This window comes from Pristiophorus japonicus, chromosome 21, assembly GCF_044704955.1.
Source record: "Pristiophorus japonicus isolate sPriJap1 chromosome 21, sPriJap1.hap1, whole genome shotgun sequence".
Taxonomy (NCBI): Eukaryota; Metazoa; Chordata; class Chondrichthyes; family Pristiophoridae; genus Pristiophorus; species Pristiophorus japonicus.
The window spans coordinates 90,143,426-90,168,727 of NC_091997.1; the positions used below are offsets into that span (position 1 = coordinate 90,143,426).

At 43.5% G+C, this 25,302-nt stretch overlaps 1 protein-coding gene across 2 annotated transcripts in view; it reads right to left on the reverse strand.

The window, feature by feature from the left end:
• The window catches only part of vps13c (vacuolar protein sorting 13 homolog C), a 385,292-nt gene that overhangs the window by 344,631 nt on the left and 15,359 nt on the right, over positions 1-25,302 (reverse strand). For both annotated transcript variants that reach the window (XM_070865206.1, XM_070865205.1), the window contains exons 3-4: positions 22,867-22,909; positions 14,177-14,272 (exon numbers count right to left, since the gene is read on the reverse strand). In XM_070865206.1, coding sequence (XP_070721307.1) covers positions 14,177-14,272; positions 22,867-22,909 — 139 coding nt within the window. The remainder of the gene's footprint in view (positions 1-14,176; positions 14,273-22,866; positions 22,910-25,302) is intronic.

The window sequence follows — 25,302 nt, forward strand, 5'->3', positions numbered from 1 at the left end:
TTCACCTCAAATTTACAATTCTCATGATCATCTTTAAACCTCTTCATGGCCTTGCCCCTCCCTATCTTTTCAGCACGACAACCCTCTGCGTTCCTCCCAACTCTGGCCTTGCGTGCCTTCCCCATTCCTTTTGCCTTCAGCCGCCGAGGCCCTCAGTTCTGGAATTGGGAGTGCGCAAGAGGCCAGAATTGGAGGCGTGCAGTGACCTCGGGGGTTTGTGGGGCTGCAGGAGGCTACAGAGGTAGGGAAGGGCGAGAGTCATGGGGAGATCTGCAAACAAGGATGAGAATTTATTTAATTGAGCCGTTGCCAAACTGGACGCCAATATCGGTCAGCGAGCATGGGGTAATGGGTGAGCGGGACAAAGGTTTGATTGTTCAAGAAACTGTTTTGATTAATTACGGTCACAGGATGGTTGAATTTTTTGAAAAACAGTATTATTTAAAAGTTATTTTTAAATATGAATTGCCTACTTCTTAGAGTTATAATCTTATTATCTTGTTTAATGAAGGAGTTAGATGAAAGGAGCTCTGCGACAAATGTCTAAATATATATGACTGTTACTTTTGTGCCTGCTTATCTTTAGTAATATGAATTTAATTGATATTTTTAACAAGGAAAAAGCTGATGTGATGCTCTACTGCTGTTGGAACTTCGGGAGGCAAAGGATAAACCTAGTAGTTAAAAGCAATTACGAAATAGGGTTTGGTGTTCAATTCCCAGCATCTATGTTTTCACAAAAGAGGATGAAGTTAATGTCGCAGTAGAGATATTGCATAGGATAAAAATAAATAGAAAGTAGGTGCAAGATAGGTTGGTATCGCTCAAAGTTAACAAGTCACCCGGTCCAGATGGAATGCATCCCAGGCTGCTGAGCTGCAGACAGCGGAAGCTTGGACCATATTCTTTCAATCCTCCTCAGATATGGGAGTGGCGTCAGAGAATTGGAGAATTGCAAATGTTACACCCCTATTCAAAATAGGAGGGTTAACTTGTTAACTACAAGCCAGTTAGTCTAACATCAGTGGTGGGAAAACTACTAGGGACCATAGGCAAGGACAGAATGAATTTTCACTTGGAGAAGCATGGGTTAATAAGGGACATCTGCACAGATCTGTTAACAACAAATTGTGCGTGACAACAACCACTTGTATTTATATGGTGCCCTTTACATAGTGAAATGTCCCAAGGCGCTTCACAGGTTGAGAAGAATGAGAGATGATCTCATTGAAACACAAAATTCTGAGGGAAATTGACAGGGTAGATGCTGAGAGAATGTTTCCCCCGGGTGGAGAATCTAGAACCAGGGGATTAAAGTCTCAGGGTAAGGGGTCGGCCATTTAAGACCGAGGAGGAATTTCTTCACTTAGTGGGTGTGAATCTTTAGAATTATCTACCCCAAAGGGCTGTGGATATAAAATTGTTGAGTATATTCAAAACGGAGATAGATCTTTGGACTCTAGGGGGAGTCAATGGAAATGAAGATCAGGCAGGAAATGGAGTTGAGGTCGGAAATCAACCGTAATCGTACTGAATGGCGGAGCAGACTTGAGGTGCCGTATGGCCTCCTGTTCCCATTTATGTTGGCCTTCATAGCGAGAGGATTTGAGTATAGGAGCAGGGAGGTCTTGCAGTTGTACAGGGCCTTGCTGAGGCCACACCTTGAATATTGTGTACTGTTTTGGTTTCCTAATCTGAGGAAGGACATTCTTGCTATTGAGGGAGTGCAGCGAAGGTTCATCAGACCGATTCCCGGGATGGCAGGACTGACCTATGAAGAAAGACTGCATTCGCTAGGCTTATATTCACTGGAATTTAGAAGGATGAGAGGGGATCTCATAGAAACATATAAAATTCTGACGGGATTGGACAGGTTAGATGCAGGAAGAATGTTCCCGATGTTGGGGAAGTCCAGAACCAGGGGTCACAGCCTAAGGATAAGGAGTAAGCCATTTAGGAGGAGAAACCTCTTCACTCAGAATTGTGAACCTGTGGAATTCTCTACCACAAAGTTGTTGATGTCAGTTCATTGGATATATTCAAAAGGGAGTTAGATATGGCTCTTCCAGCTAAAGGGATCAAGGGGTATGGAGAGAAAGCAGGAATGGGATACTGAAGTTGCATGATCAGCCATGATCATATTGAATGGTGGTGCAGGCTCGAATGGCCAACTCCTGCACCTATTTTCTATGTTTCTATGTTCTTATGACTGGGTCAATAAATTAGAGAGGGTGGGGCGGAAGACAAATGAAAACTTTACACTGAACAAAGTCCAGCACGGACATTGTCTACGTAGACAGATTGGTAACTCAACCCAATTAACAGTATTGCCTGGAAATGCGGGGATGAGAAGGAAAATAAATACGTAAAAGTAAAAAGCAAAACAGGATTTACAGTGAGATGCTCAGCACATGGGTTAAGTGAGGGAAAGCCTAATGCAACATTACTGCTGCTGCTCAGTTAACCGACATGATCCCCATGTATAAAAAACACAATGTCTCGACCAGCTCAAAACTGATATGGGTAGCGACTTACAGGAAGTGCACAGCTGTGGAACGGTTAGTGATTAAGCTTTAAAAGTACGTGCGCTATTACCACAGCTTCCAGACACAGAAAACCAAAAACTGAAGTTATCAAATATACATGACATGCTCCGCGTGCATCATGAGCAACCGATCACGAGGATTAAATTCAAAGTTGTAATGCAATCTCAGGTTTCAGATGATGCTCATAAACAGCTCGGGCTTTGTCCTTTGGTTCACTCGTCTAAACCGCTAAATTAGATTGCAGCCTTGTAACCACTTGCCACTATTTTGTTTTAGATGGTATTGAAAAAAAAACCATCTGAGCAGATAGTTACAATTTGGGTTTGGCCAAGGAGTGGGACGAGGTCACACCTCTGCCTTTTTAAGTTAGAAAATGATGCACAGAACATAAAAGAATATACTCCCATCAGTATAAGGCATAATTCGGAGCATTCCTCATTTGCATAAAGATATGGTAGTGATAAAGGTGGTGGGGATCTGGAATTCACTGAAAGGGTGATAAAGGCAGAAACCCTCAGCACATTTATAAAATATTTGGATGTGCACTTGAAGTGCCGTAACCTGCAGGGCTACGGACCAAGAGCTCCTGACCAATATGTATTCAAATACACAGAGTATTCATTGGCCCAGTTAAATGAAATAACACAATTTTGCTGCATCTCTTTTAGCCCATTGGCAATATAAAGATTTACACTCTGGCAACACAGTTTAATTATTTGTTATTATTAGAGCTGGAAAGTGTGTTTAGGCGGAATAGCTTTTGGTCAGCTGGCGCGGACATGATGGGCCGAAATGGCTTCCTTCCGTGCTGTGAATTTCTATGATTCTATGCTGTACGAGTACTCAAGTGTAAAATTCTGTTGAACAACCCTGGCCGTGCACCCTTGCTGAGCACAGGAGACACAACTGTGCTCCTGCTGGATAAGGGCACTGGCTAGATGGGTGCCCCTTCGTAATGTAAGAGACTGAAAATCATGAGCTGCACATGTGGATTCCCAGTTAGCTGGGATGCACGGAATGAAAAACTTTACCGTGTGCAAAAATTGAGTTTTGTTTTTAAATACACGAGAGAGGGGCTAGAAAAGGAAGACATGAAGTATCTTTGCACTCTCGTTTATAGGAAGGATACTCTCAACATCTTCCTAGAGCAGACTGCAGCACTTGCAAGACTTGCAATATTTTTCCCAATGGTAAAAAAGCATTGCAAGTGATGTTGGCTCATTTAAATAGCCCTCCCCGTCTATAGTGCCTGCTCTGTAATAATCACCTATAGAGCAGTGCAACCACTAATGATCAAACACAATGTCGACAAATTTGAAGCAAGCTGTATACATCGACTATACTAACCTTCAATCTTGCTGCTATTTCACACGCAAGCTAAAATATAAAGGATATATGGATAGAATGGAATGCAAGGTTGTCCATTTGAGCTAGGCTTGAATTTATGATTAAGAAGTCTACAGATGACACTAAAATAGGCTGTGTGGTTGATAACGAAGAAGAAAGCTGTGGACTGCAGGAAGATATCAATCAACTGGTCAGGTGGGCAGAACAGTGGCAAACGGAATTCAATCCGGAGAAGTGTGAGTTAATGCACTTGGGGAGTTCAAACAAGGAAAGGGAATACACATTAAATGGTAGGACACTTAGAAGTGTAGAGGAACAAAGGGACTTTGGAATGCTTGTCCACAGATCACTGAAGGTAGCAGGCCAGGTAGATAAGGTGGTTAGGCCAGGTAGATAAGGTGGTTAAGAAGGCATACGGAATGCTTACCTTTATTAGCCGAGGCATAGAATACAAGAGCAAGGAGGTTATGCTCGAACTGTATAAAACACTAGTTAGGCCACAGTTGGAGTACCGCGTGCAGTTCTGGTCACCGTATTACAGGAAAGATGTGATTGCACTGGAGCGGGTACAGAGGAGATTTATGAGGATGTTGCCTGGACTGGAGAATTTTATCTATGAGGTCAGGTTGGATCGGCTGGGGTTGTTTTCTTTGGAACAGAGGAGCTGACGCGAGACCTTATTGAGGTGTATAAAATTATGAGGAGCCTAGATAGAGTGGATAGGAAAGACTCTGTTGCACAGGAGGGCAGGAAAAAGAGTGGGAGAGCGATAGTGATAGGGAATTCAATTGTAAGGGGAATAGATAGGCGTTTCTGCGGCCGCAACCGAGACTCCAGGATGGTATGTTGCCTCCCTGGTGCAAGGGTCAAGGATGTCTCGGTGCAGGTGCAGGACATTCTGAAAAGGGAGGGAGAACAGTCAGTTGTCGTGGTGCACATTGGTACCAACGACATAGATAAAAAAAGGGATGAGGTCCTACCAGACGAATTTAAGGAGCTAGGAGCTAAATTAAAAAGTAGAACCTCAAAAGTAGTAATCTCAGGATTGCTACCAGTGCCACGCGCTAGTCAGAGTAGGAATCGCAGGATAGCGTAGATGAATACGTGGCTTGAGCAGTGGTGCAGCAGGGAGGGATTCAAATTCCTAGGGCATTGGAACCGGTTCTGGGGGAGGTGGGACCAGTACAAACCGGATAGTCTGCACCTGGGCAGGACCGGAACCAATGTCCTAGGGGGAGGGTTTGCGAGTGCTGTTGGGGAGGAGTTAAACTAATATGGCAGGGGAATGGGAACCAATGCAGGGAGACAGAGGGAAACAAAATGGAGACAGAAGCAAAAGACAGAAAGGAGATGATTAAAAGTGGAGGGCAGAGAAACCCAAGGCAAAAAACAAAAAGGGCCAATGTACAGCAAAATTCTAAAGGGTCAAAGTGTAATAAAAAGGCAAGCCTGAAAGCTCGGTGCCTCAATGCGAGGAGTATTCGGAACCCAGGAGTGGGCTCTGAGCTAGTTAGAGTGGGTGAGAGCGCAGATGAACAGGACCCCAAGGAAGAATGCAAAAGGCAGGAGGCAACAGAGCAGAGTAGCACTGGGGTAAGTGTAAACCACAAGGAGATAAGAAGGGACAATATGTATGAATATAAAGGGGCTGCAGGAGGGGTCAAAACTAAAAATCATGGTTTAAAAACTAGTATTAAAACACTCTACCTAAACGCACGCAGCATTCAAAATAAAGTAATTGAGTTGACGGCACAAATCATTACAAATGGGTATGATTTGGTGGCCATTACAGAAACGTGGTTGCAGGGTGGTCAAGACTGGGAATTAAACATACAGGGGTATCTGACAATTTGGAAGGATAGACAAGAAGGGAAAGGAGGTGGGGTAGCTCTGTTAATAAAGGATGATATCAGGGCAGTTGTGAGAGATGATATTGGCTCCAATGAACAAACTGTTGAATCATTGTGGGTGGAGATTAGAGATAGTAAGGGGAAAAAGTCACTGGTGTGCGTAGTTTATAGGCCCCCAAATAATAACTTCACCGTGGGGCGGACAATAATCAAGGGAATAATAGAGGCATGTGAAAAAGAAATGGCAGTAATCATGGGGGATTTTAACCTACATATCGATTGCTCAAATCAAATCGCACGGGGTAGCCTGGAGGAGGAATGCATAGAATGCATATGGGATTGTTTCTTAGAACAGTATGTTACAGAACCTACAAGGGAGCAAGCTATCTTAGATCTGGTCCTGAGTAATGAACCAGAATAATAAACGATCTCCAAGTAAAAGATCCTCTCGGAATGAGTGATCACAGTATGGTTGAATTTGTAATACAGATTGAGGGTGAGGAAGTAATGCCTCAAACGAGCGTACTATGCTTAAACAAAGGGAACTACAGTGGGATGAGGGCAGAGTTAGCTGAAGTAGACTGGGAACACAGACTAAACGGTGACACAATTGAGGAACAGTGGAGGACTTTTAAGGAGCTCTTTCATAATGCTCAACAAAAATATATTCCAGTGAAAAAGGGCGGTAAGAGAAGGGATAACCAGCCGTGGATAACCAAGGAAATAAAGGAGAGTATCAAATTAAAAACCAATGCGTATAAGGTGGCCAAGTTTAGTGGGAAACTAGAAGATTGGGAAAATTTTAAACGACAGCAAAGAATGACTAAGAAAGCAATAAAGAAAGGAAAGATAGATTAAGAAAGTAAACTTGCGCAAAACATAAAAACAGATAGTAAAAGCTTTTACCGAAATATAAAACGGAAGAGAGTGACTAAAGTAAATGTTGGTCCCTTAGAAGATGAAAAGGGGTATTTAATAATAGGAAATGTGGAAATGGCGGAGACCTTAACAATTATTTTGCTTCGGTCTTCACAGTGGAAGACACAAAAACCGTGCCAAAAATGGCTGGTCACGGGAATGTGGGAAGGGAGGACCTTGAGACAATCACTATCACTAGGGAGGTAGTGCTGGACAGGCTAATGGGACTCAAGGTAGACAAGTCCCCTGGTCCTGATGAAATGCATCCCAGGGTATTAAAATAGATGGCAGAAGTTATAGCAGATGCATTCGTTATAATCTACCAAAATTCTCTGGACTCTGGGGAGGTACCAGCGGATTGGAAAGCAGCTAATGTAACGCCTCTGTTTAAAAAAGGGGGCAGACAAAAGGCAGGTAACTATAGGCCGGTTAGTTTAACATCTGTAGTGGGGAAAATGCTTGAAGCGATCATTAAAAGGAAGAAATAGCAGGACATCTAGATAGGAATAGCGCAATCAAGCAGACGCAACATGGATTCATGAAGGGGAAATCATGTTTAACTAATTTACTGGAATTCTTTGAGGATATAACGAGCATGGTGGATAGAGGTGTACCGATGGATGTGTTGTATTTAGATTTCCAAAAGGCATTCGATAAGGTGCCACACAAAAGTTTACTGCAGAAGATAAAGGTACGCGGAGTCGGAGGAAATGTATTAGCATGGATCGAGAATTGGCTGGCGAACAGAAAGCAGAGAGTCGGGATAAATGGGTCTTTTTCGGGTTGGAAATCAGTGGTTAGTGGTGTGCAACAGGGATCGGTGCTGGGACCACAACTGTTTACAATATACATAGATGACCTGGAAGAGGGGACAGAGTGGAGTGTAACAAAATTTGCAGATGACACAAAGATTAGTGGGAAAGCGGGTTGTGTAGAGGACACAGAGAGGCTGCAAAGAGATTTAGATAGGTTAAGCGAATGGGCTAAGGTTTGGCAGATGGAATACAATGTCGGAAAATGTGAGGTCATCCACCTTGGGAAAAAAAAACAGTAAAAAAGGGAATATTATTTGAATGTCCAGCCAACCCATTAGCATCAGCTGCTATTTAGATGTGACCCTTTCTACCAGCTTAGTCACACAGAACTACTTTATCCATTGAAACACTGCAGACATCACTCAGGTTCTTGCTAGAACAAGGTCCTGCGCAATTGTAATATCTTCAAATGTGGAGTTCCTTTGTTTCCTCTAGATTTGACTATTGTAATGCACTCCTAACTGGCCTCCCATATTCTACCCGAAGTAAACTAGAAATGATCCTAAACACGGCTGCCCGTGTCCTAACTCGCACCAAGTCCTGCTCACCCATCATCATCATCATCATCATCATAGGCAGTCCCTCAGAATCGAGGAAGACTTGCTTCCACTCCTGAAGTGAGTTCTTTGGTGGCTGAACAGTCCAATACGAGAGCCATAGACTGTCACAGGTGGGACAGATAGTCGTTGAGGGAAAGGGTGAGTGGGACTGGTTTGCCGCAGGATCTTCCACTGCCTGCGATTGATTTCTGCATGCTCTCGGCGTTGAGACTCAAGGTGCTCAGCGCCCCCCCGGATGCACTTCCTCCACTTAGGATGGTCTTTGGCCAGGTGTCGGTGAGGATGTCTCACTTTATCGGGCAGGCTATGAGGGTGACCTTGTAACATTTCTGGTTCCCACCTTTGGCTCGTTTGCTGTGAAGGAGCTCCGCGTAGAGCACTTGCTTTGGGAGTCTCGTGTCTGGCATGCGAACTATGTGGCCTGCCCAGCAGAGCTGATCGAGTGTGGTCAGTGCTTCAATGCTGGGGAGGTTAGCCTGGATGAGGACGCTGATGTTGGTACGTCTGTCCTCCCAGGGGATTTGTAGGATCTTGCGGAGACATCATTGGGGATATTTCTCCAGTGACTAGAGATGTCTACTGTACATGGTCCATGTCTCTGAGCCATACAGGAGGGCGGGTATTACTACAGCCCTGTAGGTTCATCTCTCTCATCTGGAGGGAGGAGAACATGCTGGGGGATCTCAGAGATGCAGTAATTGTGACCATCTTTAAAAAAGGGGACAAGTCATCGCTTTAGAGTCCTCCTCAACCGTCTTCTTCCCATGGCTGAGGAACTCCTCCCGGAGTCACAGTGCGGATTTCGTCCTCTACAGGGCACAATGGACATGATTTTTGCAGCGCGACAGCTACAGGAAAAATGCAGGGAACAGCGCCTTCTTATATATGGCCTTCTTCGACCTTACAAAGGCCTTTGACACGGTCAACCGCGAAGGTCTATGGAGCGTCCTCCTCTGTTTCGGATGCACCCAAAAGTTCGTCACCATCCTCCACCTACTCCACGACGACATGCAAGTCGCAATCATTACCAACGGATCAATCACAGACCCAATCCACGTCACCCATCACACCTGTGCTCGCTGACCGACATTGGCTTCCGGTTAAGCAAAATTCTCATCCTTGTTTTCAAAACACTCCATGGCCTCGCCCCTCCCCATCTCTGTAAACTCCTCCAGCCCCACAATTCTCTCCTCCCCCCCGCCGAGAGTGCACACCACTAATTCTGCCCTTTTGAGTATCCCGGATTATAATCACTCAAGCATTGGTGGCCATGCCTTCAGCTGCCTCGGCCCCAAGTTCTGGAACTCCCTGCCTAAACCTCTCTTTCCTCCTTCAAGACACTCGTTAAAACCGACCTCTTTTGACCAAGCTTTTGGTCACCTGCCCTAATTTCTCCTTCTGGGCTATGTGTCAAATTTTCTATGTCCTGTGAAGTGCCTGACGATGTTTCAGTACGTTAAAGGCATTACATAAATACAAGTTGTTGTTGCTGTTCCATGGCCCTGAACAAGTATATTCATTCAGCAGCCTTTTATTGTTCCTTGTAAAAATAAATAAACTGAAAATCGACACGGTTGCATTTTCAATAGCTGTGTTTTCAATTTGATGACAAGCCAGCTTTTAAAAACCATTTTCACCCAGTACAACTGGATTTAGGAATGGAAGATTATGCTGAGAGAGTTGGATGAAGTAAAGTGGAAGGCAACTGGTGTGGAGCATAAACACTGGCATAGACCAGTTGGGACGATTGGCCTGCTTCTGTGCTGTAAATATTATGTAATATTAGATGAAATAAACATAGTGAGAGAGGAAGTTTTAAAGGGTTTAGCAGCTTTGAAAATGGATAAATCCCCAGGTCCAGATGAAATGTTTCCCAGGCTGTTGAGAAGAAAAAGAGGAAATAGAGGCCCTGACCATCATTTTCCAATCCTCTCTGGCTCCAGGTGTGGTATACGAGGACTGGAGGACTGCAAACGTTGTACCTTTGTTTAAAAAGAAAGGGATAGGCCGAGTAATTAAAGGCCAGTCAGCCCAACCTCAGTGGTGGGAAAATTATTGGAAAAAATCCTGAGGGACAGGATAAATCTTCATTTAGAAAGACACGGATCAATCAAGGACAGTCACATGGATTTGTTAAGGGAAGGTCGTGTCTGACTAACTTAATTGAATTTTTTGAGGTAACAAGGAAGGTTTATGATGGTAGTGCATAGATGTAGTATATATGGATTTTAGCAAGGCTTTTGATAAGGTCCCACATGGCTGACTGGTCATGAAAGTAAAAGCCCATGGGATCCAGGGCAAAGTGGAAAGTTGGATCCAAAATTGGTTCAGAGGTAGGAAGCAAAGGGTAATGGTTGTTGGGTAATTTTGTGACTAGAAGGCTGTTTCCAGGGGAGTTCCACAGGGCTCAGTGCTGGGTCCCTTGCTTTTTGTGGTATATATCAATGATTTAGACTTGAATGTAGGGGGTACAATTAAGAAGTTGTAGATGATACTAAAATAGTTTGTGTGGTTGATAATGAAGAAAGCTGTAGACTGCAGGAAGATATCAATGAACTGGTCAGTCCAGAGAAATGTGAGGTAATGCATTTTGGGAGGAACAAACAAGATAATGGAATACACATTAAATGTTAGGACACTGAAGTGTAGAGGAACAAAGGGACCTTGGAGTGCAGGTCCTCAGATCCCTGAAGGTAGCAGGCCAGGTAGATAAGATGGTTAAGACGGCATACGGAATACTTGCCTTTATTAGCCGAGGCATAGAAAATAAGAGCAGGGAGGTTATACTTGAACTGTATAAAACACTAGTGAAGCCACAGCTGGTGTACTGTGTACAGTTCTGGTCACTGCATTGCACGAAAGATGTGATTGCACTAGAGAGGGTACAGAGGAGATTTACGAGGATGTTGCCTGGACTGGAGAATTTTAGCTACGAGGAAAGATTGGACAGGCTAGGATTGTTTCCTTTGGAACAGAGGAGGCTGAGGGGAGACCTGATTGAGGTGTATAAAATTATGAGGGGCCTAGATAGTGGATAAGTCGGACTTATTTCCCTTAGCAGAGGGGTCAACAATCAGGGGGCATAGATTTAAAGTAATTGGTAGAAGGTTTAGAGGGGATTTAAGGGGAAATGTCCTCACCCAGAGGAACTCACAGCCTGAAAGGGTGGTAGTGGCAGAAACCTTCACCATATTTAAAAAGTACTTGGATGTGCACTTGAAATGCTGTAACCTACAGGGCTATGGACAGAGAGCGGGAAAGTGGGATTAGGGTGGATAGCTCTTGGCTGGCTGGCGCGGACACGATGGGACAAAATGGCCTCCTTCCCTGCTGTACATTTCGATGATTCTATGTAAAAATGCGTAAGTCGACAATAATCATGGGGAGGAGGAGGCGGCAAAATAATTAACTTTAAAATGTTTATTTATTTGAGTTAAAAACAACCAGTTAGATTAGGTAGAACACAAAAATAAAATTAAATACTAAATGTTAAAGAATAGGAAAGAAGTGCAAGAGAAGGAAAGGAGGCATTTATGTATTAAAAATGTTGGCTGGCTCCAACAGGTGACTTGAGCACAGTTGGTCAAATAACGTTGTGACAGCCAAAGTTTCCATCGGAGCTCCCACACAGCTGGCTCAGCGGCTTTTAAATGGGAAGAAAAGCACATGTGCATTGTTGGCCAAGCATTCAAAAAATAATCAACATTGGTGACAGCCATTTTATTGACATAGAACTTACTCTTCCTGGAGCGGACAGTACCACGTGTGTCAATCTCCAGGGATTTATGAAAATGTCAATGTCCCGAAGCTCCCTCCCTGCCACATCATACCCGATGGAAGTCCAAAATGCAGATGATATGAGCGCCATTATCAAGCACTTTAAATCAGCATAACCAACCCTACCCCACTGCCTGACTTGAACTATCCATCCATGTGCATACTCTCAACGCTCATGCCCCGATCAAAAATCGATGAAAATGAAATCTCGCTTCCTCCAAGCAAAAAAGCGAAACACTTTAAAAAGCCACAAAATTGCAAACAACCAGCCCCCTGAACCGTGCTTGTGGTGTGGGCCTGCAGTGGCCAGCGCAGAATCAACAACCGAACCTCATTCTCCCAACATCATGCAGACCCAAATGCACCCCCCCCAGTAAAGGCATATAATGGTTATGGTTCAATGACACCACCACTTAGAATATGTTCCAAACTAACATTCTGCCCCACTCCTCTGAAGTTATGCACTGGCTTCCCATCTGCTCCTCTGACAACTGTTACTGGCTTGAACCTTCCCCTTCCCCACACCTCCGAGAAAAGCAGCATTTCAAATTTTGCATCAACATTCTCGCCGAAAGCCCTCCCCCACCAATAAGGACCACTGACCTCCTCCTAATCCCTCCCACTGAACAGCACTTAAAGTCCAGGTACTTGCTTTTTTATCCCCAGCCAGGACCATCTCGTCTCAGACAGCACCCCACCCCCCAAACTGGGCAGCATGTCTATCTACCAACCTCCACTGAGGATCTTTTGCCCAATCTTCATCCCTTCACCTCTCACTCCACTCTCCTCCTCCTTCCCTCTCTAGCCCTTCACCCTCTTCTTCCCATCTTGATTCTATGATAGCTGGCCGGGTTAATATCCGATGAGACGTCATTTTATTCAGTTCACAAAGTGCTTTATGCCATAGCAAGGTGAAACAGAGAGAGTAATAAGTAGCAGAGTAACTTGGCTCATTCTGTACACTACTCTATCCCACTTTCATGGGTTGTCTTACTAACCAAACAGAATAGCCCTTCTTTTTTTTTTAAATATACATTGATAGAATATGGGTGTCACTGGCAAGGCCAGCATTTATTGCCCATCCCTAACTGCCCTCTCAGAGGGCAGTTAAGAGTCAACCAGATTGCTGTGGGTCTGGAGTCACATGTAGGCCAGACCGGGTAAGGACGGCAGATTTCCTTCCCAAAAGGACTTTAGTAAACCAGACGGGTTTTTACAACAATCCAGTAGTTTTCATGGTCACCATTACTGATACTAGTTTTTTATTCCAGATTTATTTAACTGAATTTAAATTCCCCAGCTGCCGTGGTGGGATTTGAATTCTTGTCTCCAGATCATTAGTCCAGGCACCTAGATTACCTGTCCAGTAACATAACCACAATGCTACCGTTCCCATAGGCATTCTGTCCTAGTCTCGGGATGGTACCTTTTCCCCATCACGGGCTTTTACTGCCCAACTAGCTGAGCAACCCATTTCCATAAAAATAGCTTACCTCCCTCGATGCCTGCATGCTGCTTTAGCCCCGACGATTTACTGTCAGAAAGATATCAAAGAACTCCCAACATAGTGGGTGTAAAGACTTTATTTCTTATGGAGCCAGGTCATCAAATTGCTTATTGTTTGGCACATGTAGGCAAGAAGAACAACCCCCAATTAGCATATTTATGTCTTATTTCGGATTCACAACCCAACTTGAGGCTGTACTGAGAAACTAACCAGTGAAGCAAGCTTTAACTCCAGACATTTTAAAATAACTCATCTCTGGATTTGTGTGTAAAAATAGTCAAACAATCCCAAAAGGTGGCAGCAAGTTATTCGTGTTGTATTCCATTCTTTTGATTCCAAGTAGGGTTCCCAATCTTCCAACATTATGCTCAGGAATTGATTAATCTCCAGAATATTGCTGGGAGCAAACCCAGGAGAAAATTCATACAGGCATTAAAAAACATTTTATTCCAACAACTTTTGTTTATTCGTTATAAAAATGTTGGAGTTTGGAAAGAAAAGGCTGTTTGACCGACACTCAAGGATCATCCAATCGGGTAATGAAGAGCCTGATCGCTTGGCCCCGATTGGCCCAGAGAGTAGGCGTTATGCTGTGACAATGGACATGTTGGGCGGTCAATGGCAGATGGAGGGAGGAGCGCATGTGATGAAACCACCCAACCAGAGTTGCCAACCCTAATCCTAAAACCACATTTTACTTCTACTTTGACCCAGATCCTGCGTGATAATTCATATTGACTAATCCAACAAGATTAAAACAAAATTCTATTTAAAGGATGTTCAAACAAGAAATACCAATTGTCATGTCAATTTTACAAATAAGCATCAAAAATAACAGGACTGCAACATTACTTACTTCCTTCTGGAACCACCAGAAGGTGCAAACCATCCAGTGTAGCCACCACAGCCTCACTGTACAGATTCTTCCATGGGATCTTCAAAGTAAGCTTGTCTAGAAATGCAAACAGCAAGAGTTACCCAACTGGAAACAAATCATGGCATGTGCACAGCACTAACAACACTGACTAATTTTACATGAATTTATCTTGTTTAAACAAAATTACTAGGCTTAAAAGAAACCAAGACAAAACAAATTATTTTTCCTCTCTTCTATTCCTTTAAATTAAACAGATGAAATCAGTGGAAAATAAATGCAACATTAACATGAACTGACAACACTGGATGTCAAACACAAATTTATACAATTTTCTTCAGGAGATAGAACTATGGAATTTCACAGTACAGAATAAGGCAGTATGGCCCATCGCATCTGAGCACCTCTTTAAAGGGCGGTCATAGACCCTTCTCCGGCCTTGCAGCATACTCTTTAAAAAATGCAGTTTTCAAGTATCTATCCAGTGGGGGAGAGAAGGGGAGCGAGAAGGATTAATTTTCCTAATCTCACAATAAAACCTGAATAAAAAGTGGACACATGAGAAATGTTGGCATCTAGCCTGGAACCCCACAGCAGCAAATTGTAGTTTCAAAGCTCAAATCACCATGACTCCGAGAGCCACCTGGTGTGATTCACTGCTTTACCTGTTGATGTCACTGACTGATGCGGTCTGCCTTTCAGAAAATATCAATCCAACTTCAGTCAGGTCCTGGTCCTGTCTCACACGTATAACGCTGACTCCTCTCCCTCTCAAACACCAGTCTCTTATCCTTAATTGCACCTCCGAGTGCAGTGCACACCACCGTTAACAGCGGGTTAGAGTGCCACACCACCGTCACATAATACAGGGTCAAAGAACCACAGTTCAAAACCAGAAAAGCTGCATGATGGCCAGCACTGCGGTGTCAATATTTAAGCACAAAAGCAACAAAGAGAAAGAAATGAATACAAAGAAATGAAACTCAAATGCCTTGCACAGCGAGTTGATTAACTTCCTTTCAGATGTCCATTGTTGTGAAGATGCAGCAACTAAATCAAGGACACTTTCAACCAACCATCTGAGCTGTGCTAGCAGTTAACGGATATGATGTAATTGGCATCACGGAGACATGGCTCCAGGGTGACCAAGGGGCTGGGAACTCAATATTTAGGAAAGATAAACAGAAAGGAAAAGCTGGTGGGGTGACGGTTGGGGGAAGACCCCGAGTTAGAAATAAATCTACTCTGAGACTGCGTTAGAGAGTTTGAAAACACACAGTTTATTAATACAAGGTACCAGGGGAGCTGCAAAGGCTTCAACTCAACTTGGGATTACAAAAAATGAATATTTAAAGTCGTGAACCGCAAAGGTTGTTTTTTCGTCTTTTTGTCTGGTGCAAAAATAAAAAAGGGAAGGTGGCTCAACTGTGGCTATCAAGGGAAATCAGGGATAGTATTAAAGCCAAGGAAGTGGCATACAAATTGGCCAGAAATAGCAGCGAACCCGGGGATTGGGAGAAATTTAGAACTCAGCAGAGGAGGACAAAGGGTTTGATTAGGGCAGGGAAAATAGAGTACGAGAGGAAGCTTGCAGGGAACATTAAGACGGACTGCAAAAGCTTCTATAGATATGTAAAGAGAAAAAGGTTAATAAAGACAAACGTAGGTCCCCTGCAGTCAGAATCAGGGAAGTCATAACGGGGAACAAAGAAATGGCAGACCAATTGAATAAGTACTTTGGTTCGGTATTCACTAAGGAGGACACAAATAACCTTCCAGATATAAAAGGAGTCAGAGGGTCTAGTAAGAAGGAGGAACTGAGGGAAATCCTTATTAGTCGGGAAATTTTGTTGGGGAAATTGATGGGATTGAAGGCCGATAAATCCCCAGGACCTGATGGACTGCATCCCAGAGTACTTAAGGAGGTGGCCTTGGAAATAGCGGATGCATTGAGAGTCATTTTCCAACATTCCATTGACTCTGGATCAGTTCCTATGGAGTGGAGGGTAGCCAATGTAACCCCACTTTTTAAAAGAGGAGGGAGAGAAAACACAGAATTATAGACCGGTCAGCCTGACATCGGTAGTGGGTAAAATGATGGAATCAATTATTAAGGATGTCATAGCAGTGCATTTGGAAAGTGGTGACATGATAGGTCCAAGTCAGCATGGATTTGTGAAAGGGAAATCATGCTTGACAAATCTTCTGGAATTTTTTGAGGCTGTTTCCAGTAGAGTGGACAAGGGAGAACCAGTTGATGTGGTGTATTTGGACTTTCAGAAGGCTTTCAACAAGGTCCCACACAAGAGATTAATATGCAAAGTTAAAGCACATGGGATTGGGGGTAGTGTGCTGACGTGGATTGAGAACTGGTTGGCAGACAGGAAGCAAAGTATAGGAGTAAATGGGTACTTTTCAGAATGGCAGGCAGTGACTAGTGGGGTACTGCAAGGTTCTGTGCTGGGGCCCCAGCTGTTTACATTGTACATTAATGATTTAGACGAGTGGATTAAATGTAGTATCTCCAAATTTGCGGATGACACTAAGTTGGGTGGCAGTGTGAGCTGCGAGGAGGATGCTATGAGGCTGCAGTGACTTGGATAGGTTAGGTGAGTGGGCAAATGCATGGTAAATGAAGTATAATGTGGATAAATGTGAGGTTATCCATTTTGGTGGTAAAAACAGAGAGACAGACTATTATCTGAATTGTGACAGATTAGGAAAAGGGGAGGTGCAACGAGACCTGGGTGTCATGGTACATCAGTCATTGAAGGTTGACATGCAGGTACAGCAGGCGGTTAAGAAAGCAAATGGCATGTTGGTCTTCATAGCGAGGGGATTTGAGTACAGGGGCAGGGAGGTGTTGCTACAGTTGTACAGGGCCTTGGTGAGGCCACACCTGGAGAATTGTGTACAGTTTTGGTCTCCTAACTTGAGGAAGGACATTCTTGCTATTGAGGGAGTGCAGCGAAGGTTCACCAGACTGATTCCCGGGATGGTGGGACTGACATATCAAGAAAGATTGGATCAACTGGGCTTGTATTCACTGGAGTTCAGAAGAATGAGAGGGGATCTCATAGAAACGTTTAAAATTCTGACAGGTTTAGACAGGTTAGATGCAGGAAGAATGTTCCCAATGTTGAGGAAGTCCAGAACCAGGGGTCACAGTCTAAGGATAAGTGGTAAGCCATTTAGGATAGAGATGAGGAGAAACTTCTTCACCCAGAGAGTGGTGAATCTGTGGAATTCTCTACCACAGAAAGTTGTTGAGGCCAATTCACTAAATATATTCAAAAAGGAGTTAGATGTAGTCCTTACTACTAGGGGAATCAAGGGGTATGGCGAGAAAGCAGGAATGGGGTACTGAAGTTGCATGTTCAGCCATGAACTCATTGAATGGCGGTGCAGGCTCGAAGGGCCGAATGGCCTACTCCCGCACCTATTTTCTATGTTTCTATGTCTTTGTCCCACTTACTTCCTCATTTTCTGGCAGCATCTGGTGTGATGGGTTTCTTTCTTGCTCATCGTCTTGTGACCTTATCACAACTGCTTATCTCTTTCTGACATAGTACATTTTCTAAAGCACAGTAATTTTACACTAACGCAATTAACCCTTCAGTGGCATTGCTGGTTAAAGAGAAAACTAATGCAATAGTAAGGAAGGACATTAGCTTGGATGATGTGGAATTGGTATGGGTGGAGCTACAGAATACCAAAGGGCAGAAAACGCTAGGAGAGTTGTGTACAGACCACCAAACAGTAGTAATGAGGACGGGGACAGCATCAAACAAGAAATTAGGGATGCGTGCAATAAAGGTACAGCAGTTATTATGGGCGACTTTAATCTACATATTGACTGGGCTAACCAAACTGGTAGCAATGCGGTGGAGAAGGATTTCCTGGAGTGTATTAGGGATGGTTTTCTAGACCAGTATGTCGAGGAACCAACCAGGGAGCTGGCCATCCTAGAATGGGTAATGTGTAATGAGAATGGACTAATTAACAATCTTGTTGCGCGAGGCCCCTTGGGGAAGAGTGACCATTATATGGTAAAATTCTTTATCAAGATGGAGAGTGACACAGTTAATTCAGAGACTAGGGTCCTGAACTTGGGGAAAGGTAACTTCGATGGTATGAGACGTGACTTGGCTAGAATAGACTGGCGAGTGATACTTAATGGGTTGACGGTGGATAGGCAATGGCAAACATTTAAAGATCACATGGATGAACTTCAACAATTGTACATCCCTGTCTGGAGTAAAAATAAAACGGGGAAGGTGGCTCAACCGTGGCTAACAAGGGAAATTAAGGATAGTGTTAAATCCAAGGTAGAGGCATATAAATTGGCCAGAAAAAGCAGCAAACCTGAGGACTGGGAGAATTTTGTAATACAGCAGAGGAGGACAAAGGGTTTAATTAGGAGGGGGGAAATAGAGTATGAGAGGAAGCTTGCTGGGCACATTAAAAGCTTTTGCAGTCAGTTTTTTGAGATACGTGTAGAGAAAACGATCTGAGAAAACAAACGTCAGTCAGATTCAGGTGAATTTATAATGGGGAACAAAGAAATGGCGGACCAGTTAAACAAATACTTTGGTTCTGTTTTCACGAAGGAAGACACAAATAACCTTCCTGAAATACTAGGGGACCGAGGGTCTAGTGAGAAGGAGGAACTGAAGGATATCCTTATAAAGCAGGAAATTGTGTGAGGGAAATTGATGGGATTGAAGGCTGATAAATCCCCGGGGCCTGATAGTCTGTATCCCAGAGTACTTAAGGAAGTGGCCATAGAAATAGTGGATGCATTGGTGATCATTTTCCAACAGTCTATCACCTTTGGATCAGTTCCTATGGACTGGAGGGTAGCTAATGTAACATCACTGTTTAAAAAAGGAGGGAGAGAGAACATGGGTAATTATAGACCGGTTAGCCTGACATCAGTCGTGGGGAAAATGTTGGAATCAATTATTAAAGATGAAATAGCAGCGTATTTAGAAAGCAGTGACAGGATCGGTCCAAGTCAACATGAATTTATGAAAGGGAAATCATGCTCGACAAATTTTCTGGAACTTTTTGAGGATGTCACTAGTATAGTGGACAAGTGAGAACCAGTGGATGTGGTGTATTTGGACTTTCAAAAGGCTTTTGACAATGTCCCACACAAGAGATTGGTGTGCAAAATCAAAGCACATGGTATTGGGGGAAATGTACTGACGTGGATAGAGAACTGGTTGGCAGACAGGAAGCAGAGAGTCGGGATAAACGGGTCCTTTTCAGAATGGCAGGCAGTGACTAGTGGAGTGCTGCATTGCTCAGTGCTGGGACCCCAGCTCTTTACAATATACATTAATGATTTAGATGAAGGAATTGAATGTAATATCTCCAAGTTTGCAGATGACACTAAACTGGGTGGCGGTGTGAGCTAAAAGGCTGCAGGGTGACTTGGACAGGTTAGGCGAGTGGGCAAATGCATGGCAGATGCAGTATAATGTGGATAAATGTGAGGTTATCCACTTTGGGGGCAAAAACACGAAGGCAGATTATCTGAATGGCGACAGATTAGGAAAGGGGGCGGTGCAACGAGACCCAGGTGTCATGGTTCATCAGCCATTGAAAGTTGGCATGCAGGTACAGCAGACGGTCAAGAAGGCAAATGGTATGTTGGCCTTCATGGCTAGGGAATTTGAATATAGGAGCAGGGAGGTCTTACCGCAGTTGTAAAGAGCCTTGGTGAGGCCTCACCTGGAATATTGTGTTCAGTTTTGATCTCCTAATCTTGCTATTGAGGGAGTGCAGTGAAGGTTGACCAGACTGATTCCCAGGATGGCGGGACTGACATATGAGGAGAGACTGGATCAACTGGGCCTTTATTCACTGGAGTTTAGAAGGATGAGAGGGGATCTCATAGAAACTTACAAGATTCTGACGTGACTGGACAGGTTAGATGCGGGAAGAATGTTTCCGATGATGGGGAAGTCCAGAACCAGAGGACACAGTCTTAATATAAGGTGTAGGCCATTTCGGACTGAGATGAGGAGAAACTTCTTCACTCAGAGTTGTTAACCTGTGGAATTCCCTACCGCAGCGAGTTGTTGATGCCAGTTCGTTGGATATATTCAAGAGGGAGTTAGATATGGCCCTTACGACTAAAGAGACCAAGGGGTATGGAGAGAACTCTCTCCTCTCTCCTCTCTCCTCTCTCCTCTCTCCTCTCTCCTCTCTCCTCTCTCCTCTCTCCTCTCTCCTCTCTCCTCTCTCCTCTCTCCTCTCTCCTCTCTCCTCTCTCCTCTCTCCTCCAGAAACACAGACACTGACAGACAGAGAGTGAGAGACACACACACACACACACACACACACACACACACACACACACACACACACACACACACACACACACAGAGAGAGAGAGCGATAGAGACACTGACAGAGACCACACTGGGGGGGGGGGGGGGGGGGGGGGAGGGGCATCCCAGCACGCTGTTGGAGGACTCCCGGTGCTGCAGTCGGTAAGTAGAAAATGTTTTATTTATTAATTTAAAAATGTTTCTTTTTGATTAATTTTTTTTGATTGATTTATTGATGTATTTATCATTTATTATTGATGATGGCTCTTTATTTGTAAAACTGAAGTGTTTAATGTTTGTAAACTTCCCTTTAAACCCCCACCCACCCATTCCCTACGCCTAATTTGTAACCTACTCCTGATTTTCTAAAGTGTAGACAAGGTTTTTTCGAACGTTCACTTACTCCAAACTAACTTAGAATGGAGTAAGTTTTCACTGCCTAAACTTTGAACACAAGCGTAAGTGGCCGGACACGCCCCCTTTTGAAAAATAAAATTTGTTCCAAAGTGAAACTGTTCTAACTGACTAGAACTGGAGCAAACTAAATGCCGAGAATTCAAATTTCTAAGATACTCCATTCTAAACCAGTTGCTCCAAAAAAAACAGGAGCAACTCAGGCTGAAACTTGGCCCCTATGTTTCTATGTACAATTTTAGCAAAGAGGAGCATAAAAAAAATATATCCTAAATTTGCTACCTTATTAGCTTAATTCTACAACTCACATCAGAAACTTAACTCTTTCCAAAGGCAATTTTAGCAGCTGTTGTCACAACAGTCCATTTCTGAATTGCTTACCAGTAGGTTGGATTTTTTTCCTCCTGGGAATCAATGGAGGTCAGTCAGGGCAATTTAAATTTAAAGCAAGTTCAAAACCTAAACTCTATTTTTACTAGTTTAATTACTAAAATCTGGAGAGTCGGAGGGAAGATTCAGAAATAAAAAGTAGCATGCTGTGCTCAAGAATGTCACACTCTGAAAATTCTAATTCTGCAAAAGAAAACTGAGTCAACACAAGGTTTAAACCAACTCTTAAACTGAACTTGTGTTTCACATACAATGGCGAATGAAAGTTATGCCTAGAAGTCTAATTGGACTCCGTCATTAAAATGGTTGCCTCTGTATTGGTCGCCTTCTTGAATTGATCCACTTGTATTTAAAGAAAACCTTTCACATTCTCAATACATCTGACAGCATTTCCAGCAATTATTTACTCGTGAACTTTTGTTGATTTCTGTTGGAAAGCACCGCAACGAAGATAGTGTAAAGCAATATCATGCAAATAGCCAAGAGGTTAATAACCAGTCCATCTTTTTTTCTTGATGTTGATCGAGAAATGAATGTTTTCCAAAACACAATGAAGTTCCCCTGCTCTTCCTTGAAAAAAAGCGGAACCCTTTACATGCATCTAAATTTATTGTGCAGGGCTTCTTCTCTCTGATGGATTGCCATTTCAGGCTGGGTTTCCTAGTCAGCACTGAGCTGCAACACAATTAACCACCAATGGAGCCCCCGCTATTATGACAACTAGAATTTTCAGCCGTGGCTCAGTGGACAACACCCTCGCAGCCGAGTCAGAAGGTTGTCGGTTCAAGTCCCACTCCAGGAACTTGAGCACAAAAACCTAGGCGGACACTCCAGTGCAGTGCTGCACTGTCAGAGGTGCTCGCTCAGGTGAACGGAAGTGATCCCAAAGCACTATTTCAAAGAAGAGCAGGGGAGTTATCCCCGGTGTCCTGGCCAATATTTATCCCTCAATCGACATCACTAAAACAGATTATCTCGTCATTATCACATTGCTGTTTGTGGGAGCTTGCTGTGCGCAAATTGGTTGCTGCATTTCCTACATTACAACAGTGACTACACTCCAAAAAGTACTTCATTGGCTGTAAAGCGTTTTGGGATGTCCGGTGGTCATGAAAAGCGCCATATAAATGCAAGTCTTTCTTTCAAATAATGCAGGTTCCATAGTATGTATGCATTTTAAAATGTTTCCAATTTTATTGTAACAAAACATCAACTATCCCACTTCCACGCACTGCTGCATTAAAAAGGGACTATTCAATGCCACTCAATTTATTCAATTCAATTTTGGTGCAATTTTATAGATGAAACATAAATCTAAGCTAAATATTAACATTGGCTACTAAATATCTACAGGAACAGCAAAATTAGAGGCATGGTTATTTACACTCTGCATTTAGATCAGATCCTGGCTATGCAGAGCTTTGGTAAAATCTTAAGCTCAGTGGGTTACATCCCGAGCTAAAATGTTATAGTTAAAGAGCAAAACAAAACTGTACAGCCTAGTGACGGGCAAATACCACAACATACCTATCTGTCCGGCCTTGATTTTGAAAGGGACATCCAAATCATTCTGTTTGGGAAGAACAGAGGAAATAAAAGCAATAATTTTGGTACAATGTAGAACACACACAAATTTAGTATTTACACAAAACTCCCACCAGAATTAAATATATAAAACAATCAAAACCTAGGACCTCAACCTCCTCACACATCCACTCACTGCTATTCTCAATTCCTTCATCACATTGAGGGATTTTGCCTGTGAGGGATGCGTCTTGAAGAAGGAAAGGAGAGGCGGAGAGGTTTAGGCAGGGAGTTCCAGAGCTTCGATCCTAGGCAACAGAAGGCACGGCCAACGATGGCTGAGCGATTTCAATCAGGGATGCTCCAGAGGCCAGAATTAGACAAGGGGCTGCTCCCCTCACCACACAGGAATGAATTTTTAAAAACTAGATCAGCCCGGGGTTTGTCTGCAAAACCTAACAACTTTCTAAAATGTATACTGTTGAGTATGTGTAAAGCATGAATTCCCATGTTCCGCCACCAGGGAGCGCATCCCCTGAAGTCCCAAGGGATCCCAGCATCCCTTGGGAGCACTGTATATAAGCTGGCCCTTAAGGCCTATTACTCACTCTAGAGTGTCTTAATAAAAACTGAGGTCACTGTTACTTTAACCTCCCTGTGTGCAGTCTCATCTGTGTTAGGAACACAACATATACTCCTACACATCAAAGCAAGGACTAAAGCAACAAGAGCCAACTAAAATAGGTTTGTCATCAGCAGTGCTTCCATGTAACAGCCAACCTCGAACCTTTCTGTGGCTACAGGCCATCCACCGATACATTCAGATCCAAGGCTGCTTCCCATCACCACGATCCGAGCTACAGCAAGGCTGCTGAACTTGGAATATTACTTCATTCCAACTAACCTAAACAACATTTCTCAACTCTACAGCAAACAAGGCAAGATATCCCTCAAGTAAAACCTAGTTATGAGTAAAGAATCCCCATCAGGCAACTGTGGAGCTCTTAATCAGACCCTGGAGTACATCACTGAGCACTGCCCTCAGAGGGAATTCGCAGGCATCCTACAGGATATCCACGCTGTTAGACCGGAAGCTTTAGCCTGGATATCGAACTTGGATATTGACGTTTGATTTGCTTTGCTACTGCCATACGAAAGAAGATTTGCCTGAAATTTGATTTTTGGAAGAGATATGTTAAAACTGAAAAGCAGATTGTTTTTAAAGAGTATTCCAGTCTGCAGAAACAGATTATTACTGCATCTTTGCCCTGCACCACCCACCATTAAACTTTGTTTATTTAAAGAAAAGGAAATTGATGCAGGTTTTCAGTGCGTGAAGCAAGATCATAAAGCAAGGTCCAATTTGGCCGCTAAGTCAGCGTTGCTTATTTGAACATCCTGTGCAATCGCGATCGTATCACTGGAATGATCAGAGCGCTTACTTTCAGACATTACACAACGTAATGCACCAGGGAACATCGTAAATTGCTCCTAATTGCATTGATGGCAAGCTGTCTTCAACAGCGACTAACTTGACATGGTTGTAATGCTATCAGCAGTGGATATTATTTGAATGGGGAGAAATTACAACATGCTGTGGTGCAGAGGGACCTGGGGGTCCTTGTGCATGAATCCCAAAAGGTTAGTTTGCAGGTGCAGCAGGTAATCAGGAAGGCGAATGGAATGAAGTACAAAAGCAGGGAGGTCCTGCTGCAACTGTACAGGGTATTGGTGAGGCCGCACCTGGAGTACTGCGTGCAGTTTTGGTCACCTTACTTAAGGAAGGATATACTAGCCTTGGTGCGGGTACAGAGACGATTCACTAGGCTGATTCCGGAGATGAGGGGGTTACCTTATGATGATAGATTGAGTGGACTGGATCTTTACTCATTGGATTTCAGAAGGATGAGGGGTGATCTTATAGAGACAGTTAAAATAATGAAAGGGAAAGACAAGATAGAAGCAGAGAGGTTGTTTCCACTGGTCAGGGAGACTAGAACTAGGGGGCACAGCCTCAAAATATGGGGGGAGCCAATTTAAAACCGAGTTGAGAAGCAATTTCTTCTCCCAGAGGGTTGTGAATCTGTGGAATTCTCTGCCCAGGGAAGCAGTTGAGGCTAGCTCATTGAATGTATTCAAGTCACAGATAGATAGATTTTTAACCAATAAGGGAATTAAGGGTTACGGGGATCGGGCGGATAAGTGGAGCTGAGTCCACGGCCAGATCAGCCATGATCTTGTTGAGTGGCGGAGCAGGCTCGAGGGGCTAGATGGCCTACTCCTGTTCCTAATTCTTATGTACTTTTGTTCTTATCTCAGTCGCACTATCTCCCGTTCGGTTTAGCATGTGAAACGGTGTTTAATTTTATAAAATTAACTTTTGCATCCAAGCTTTTATTTCTTGAACCAGAAGGAATATTTTTTTTTTAAAAAAGGTTC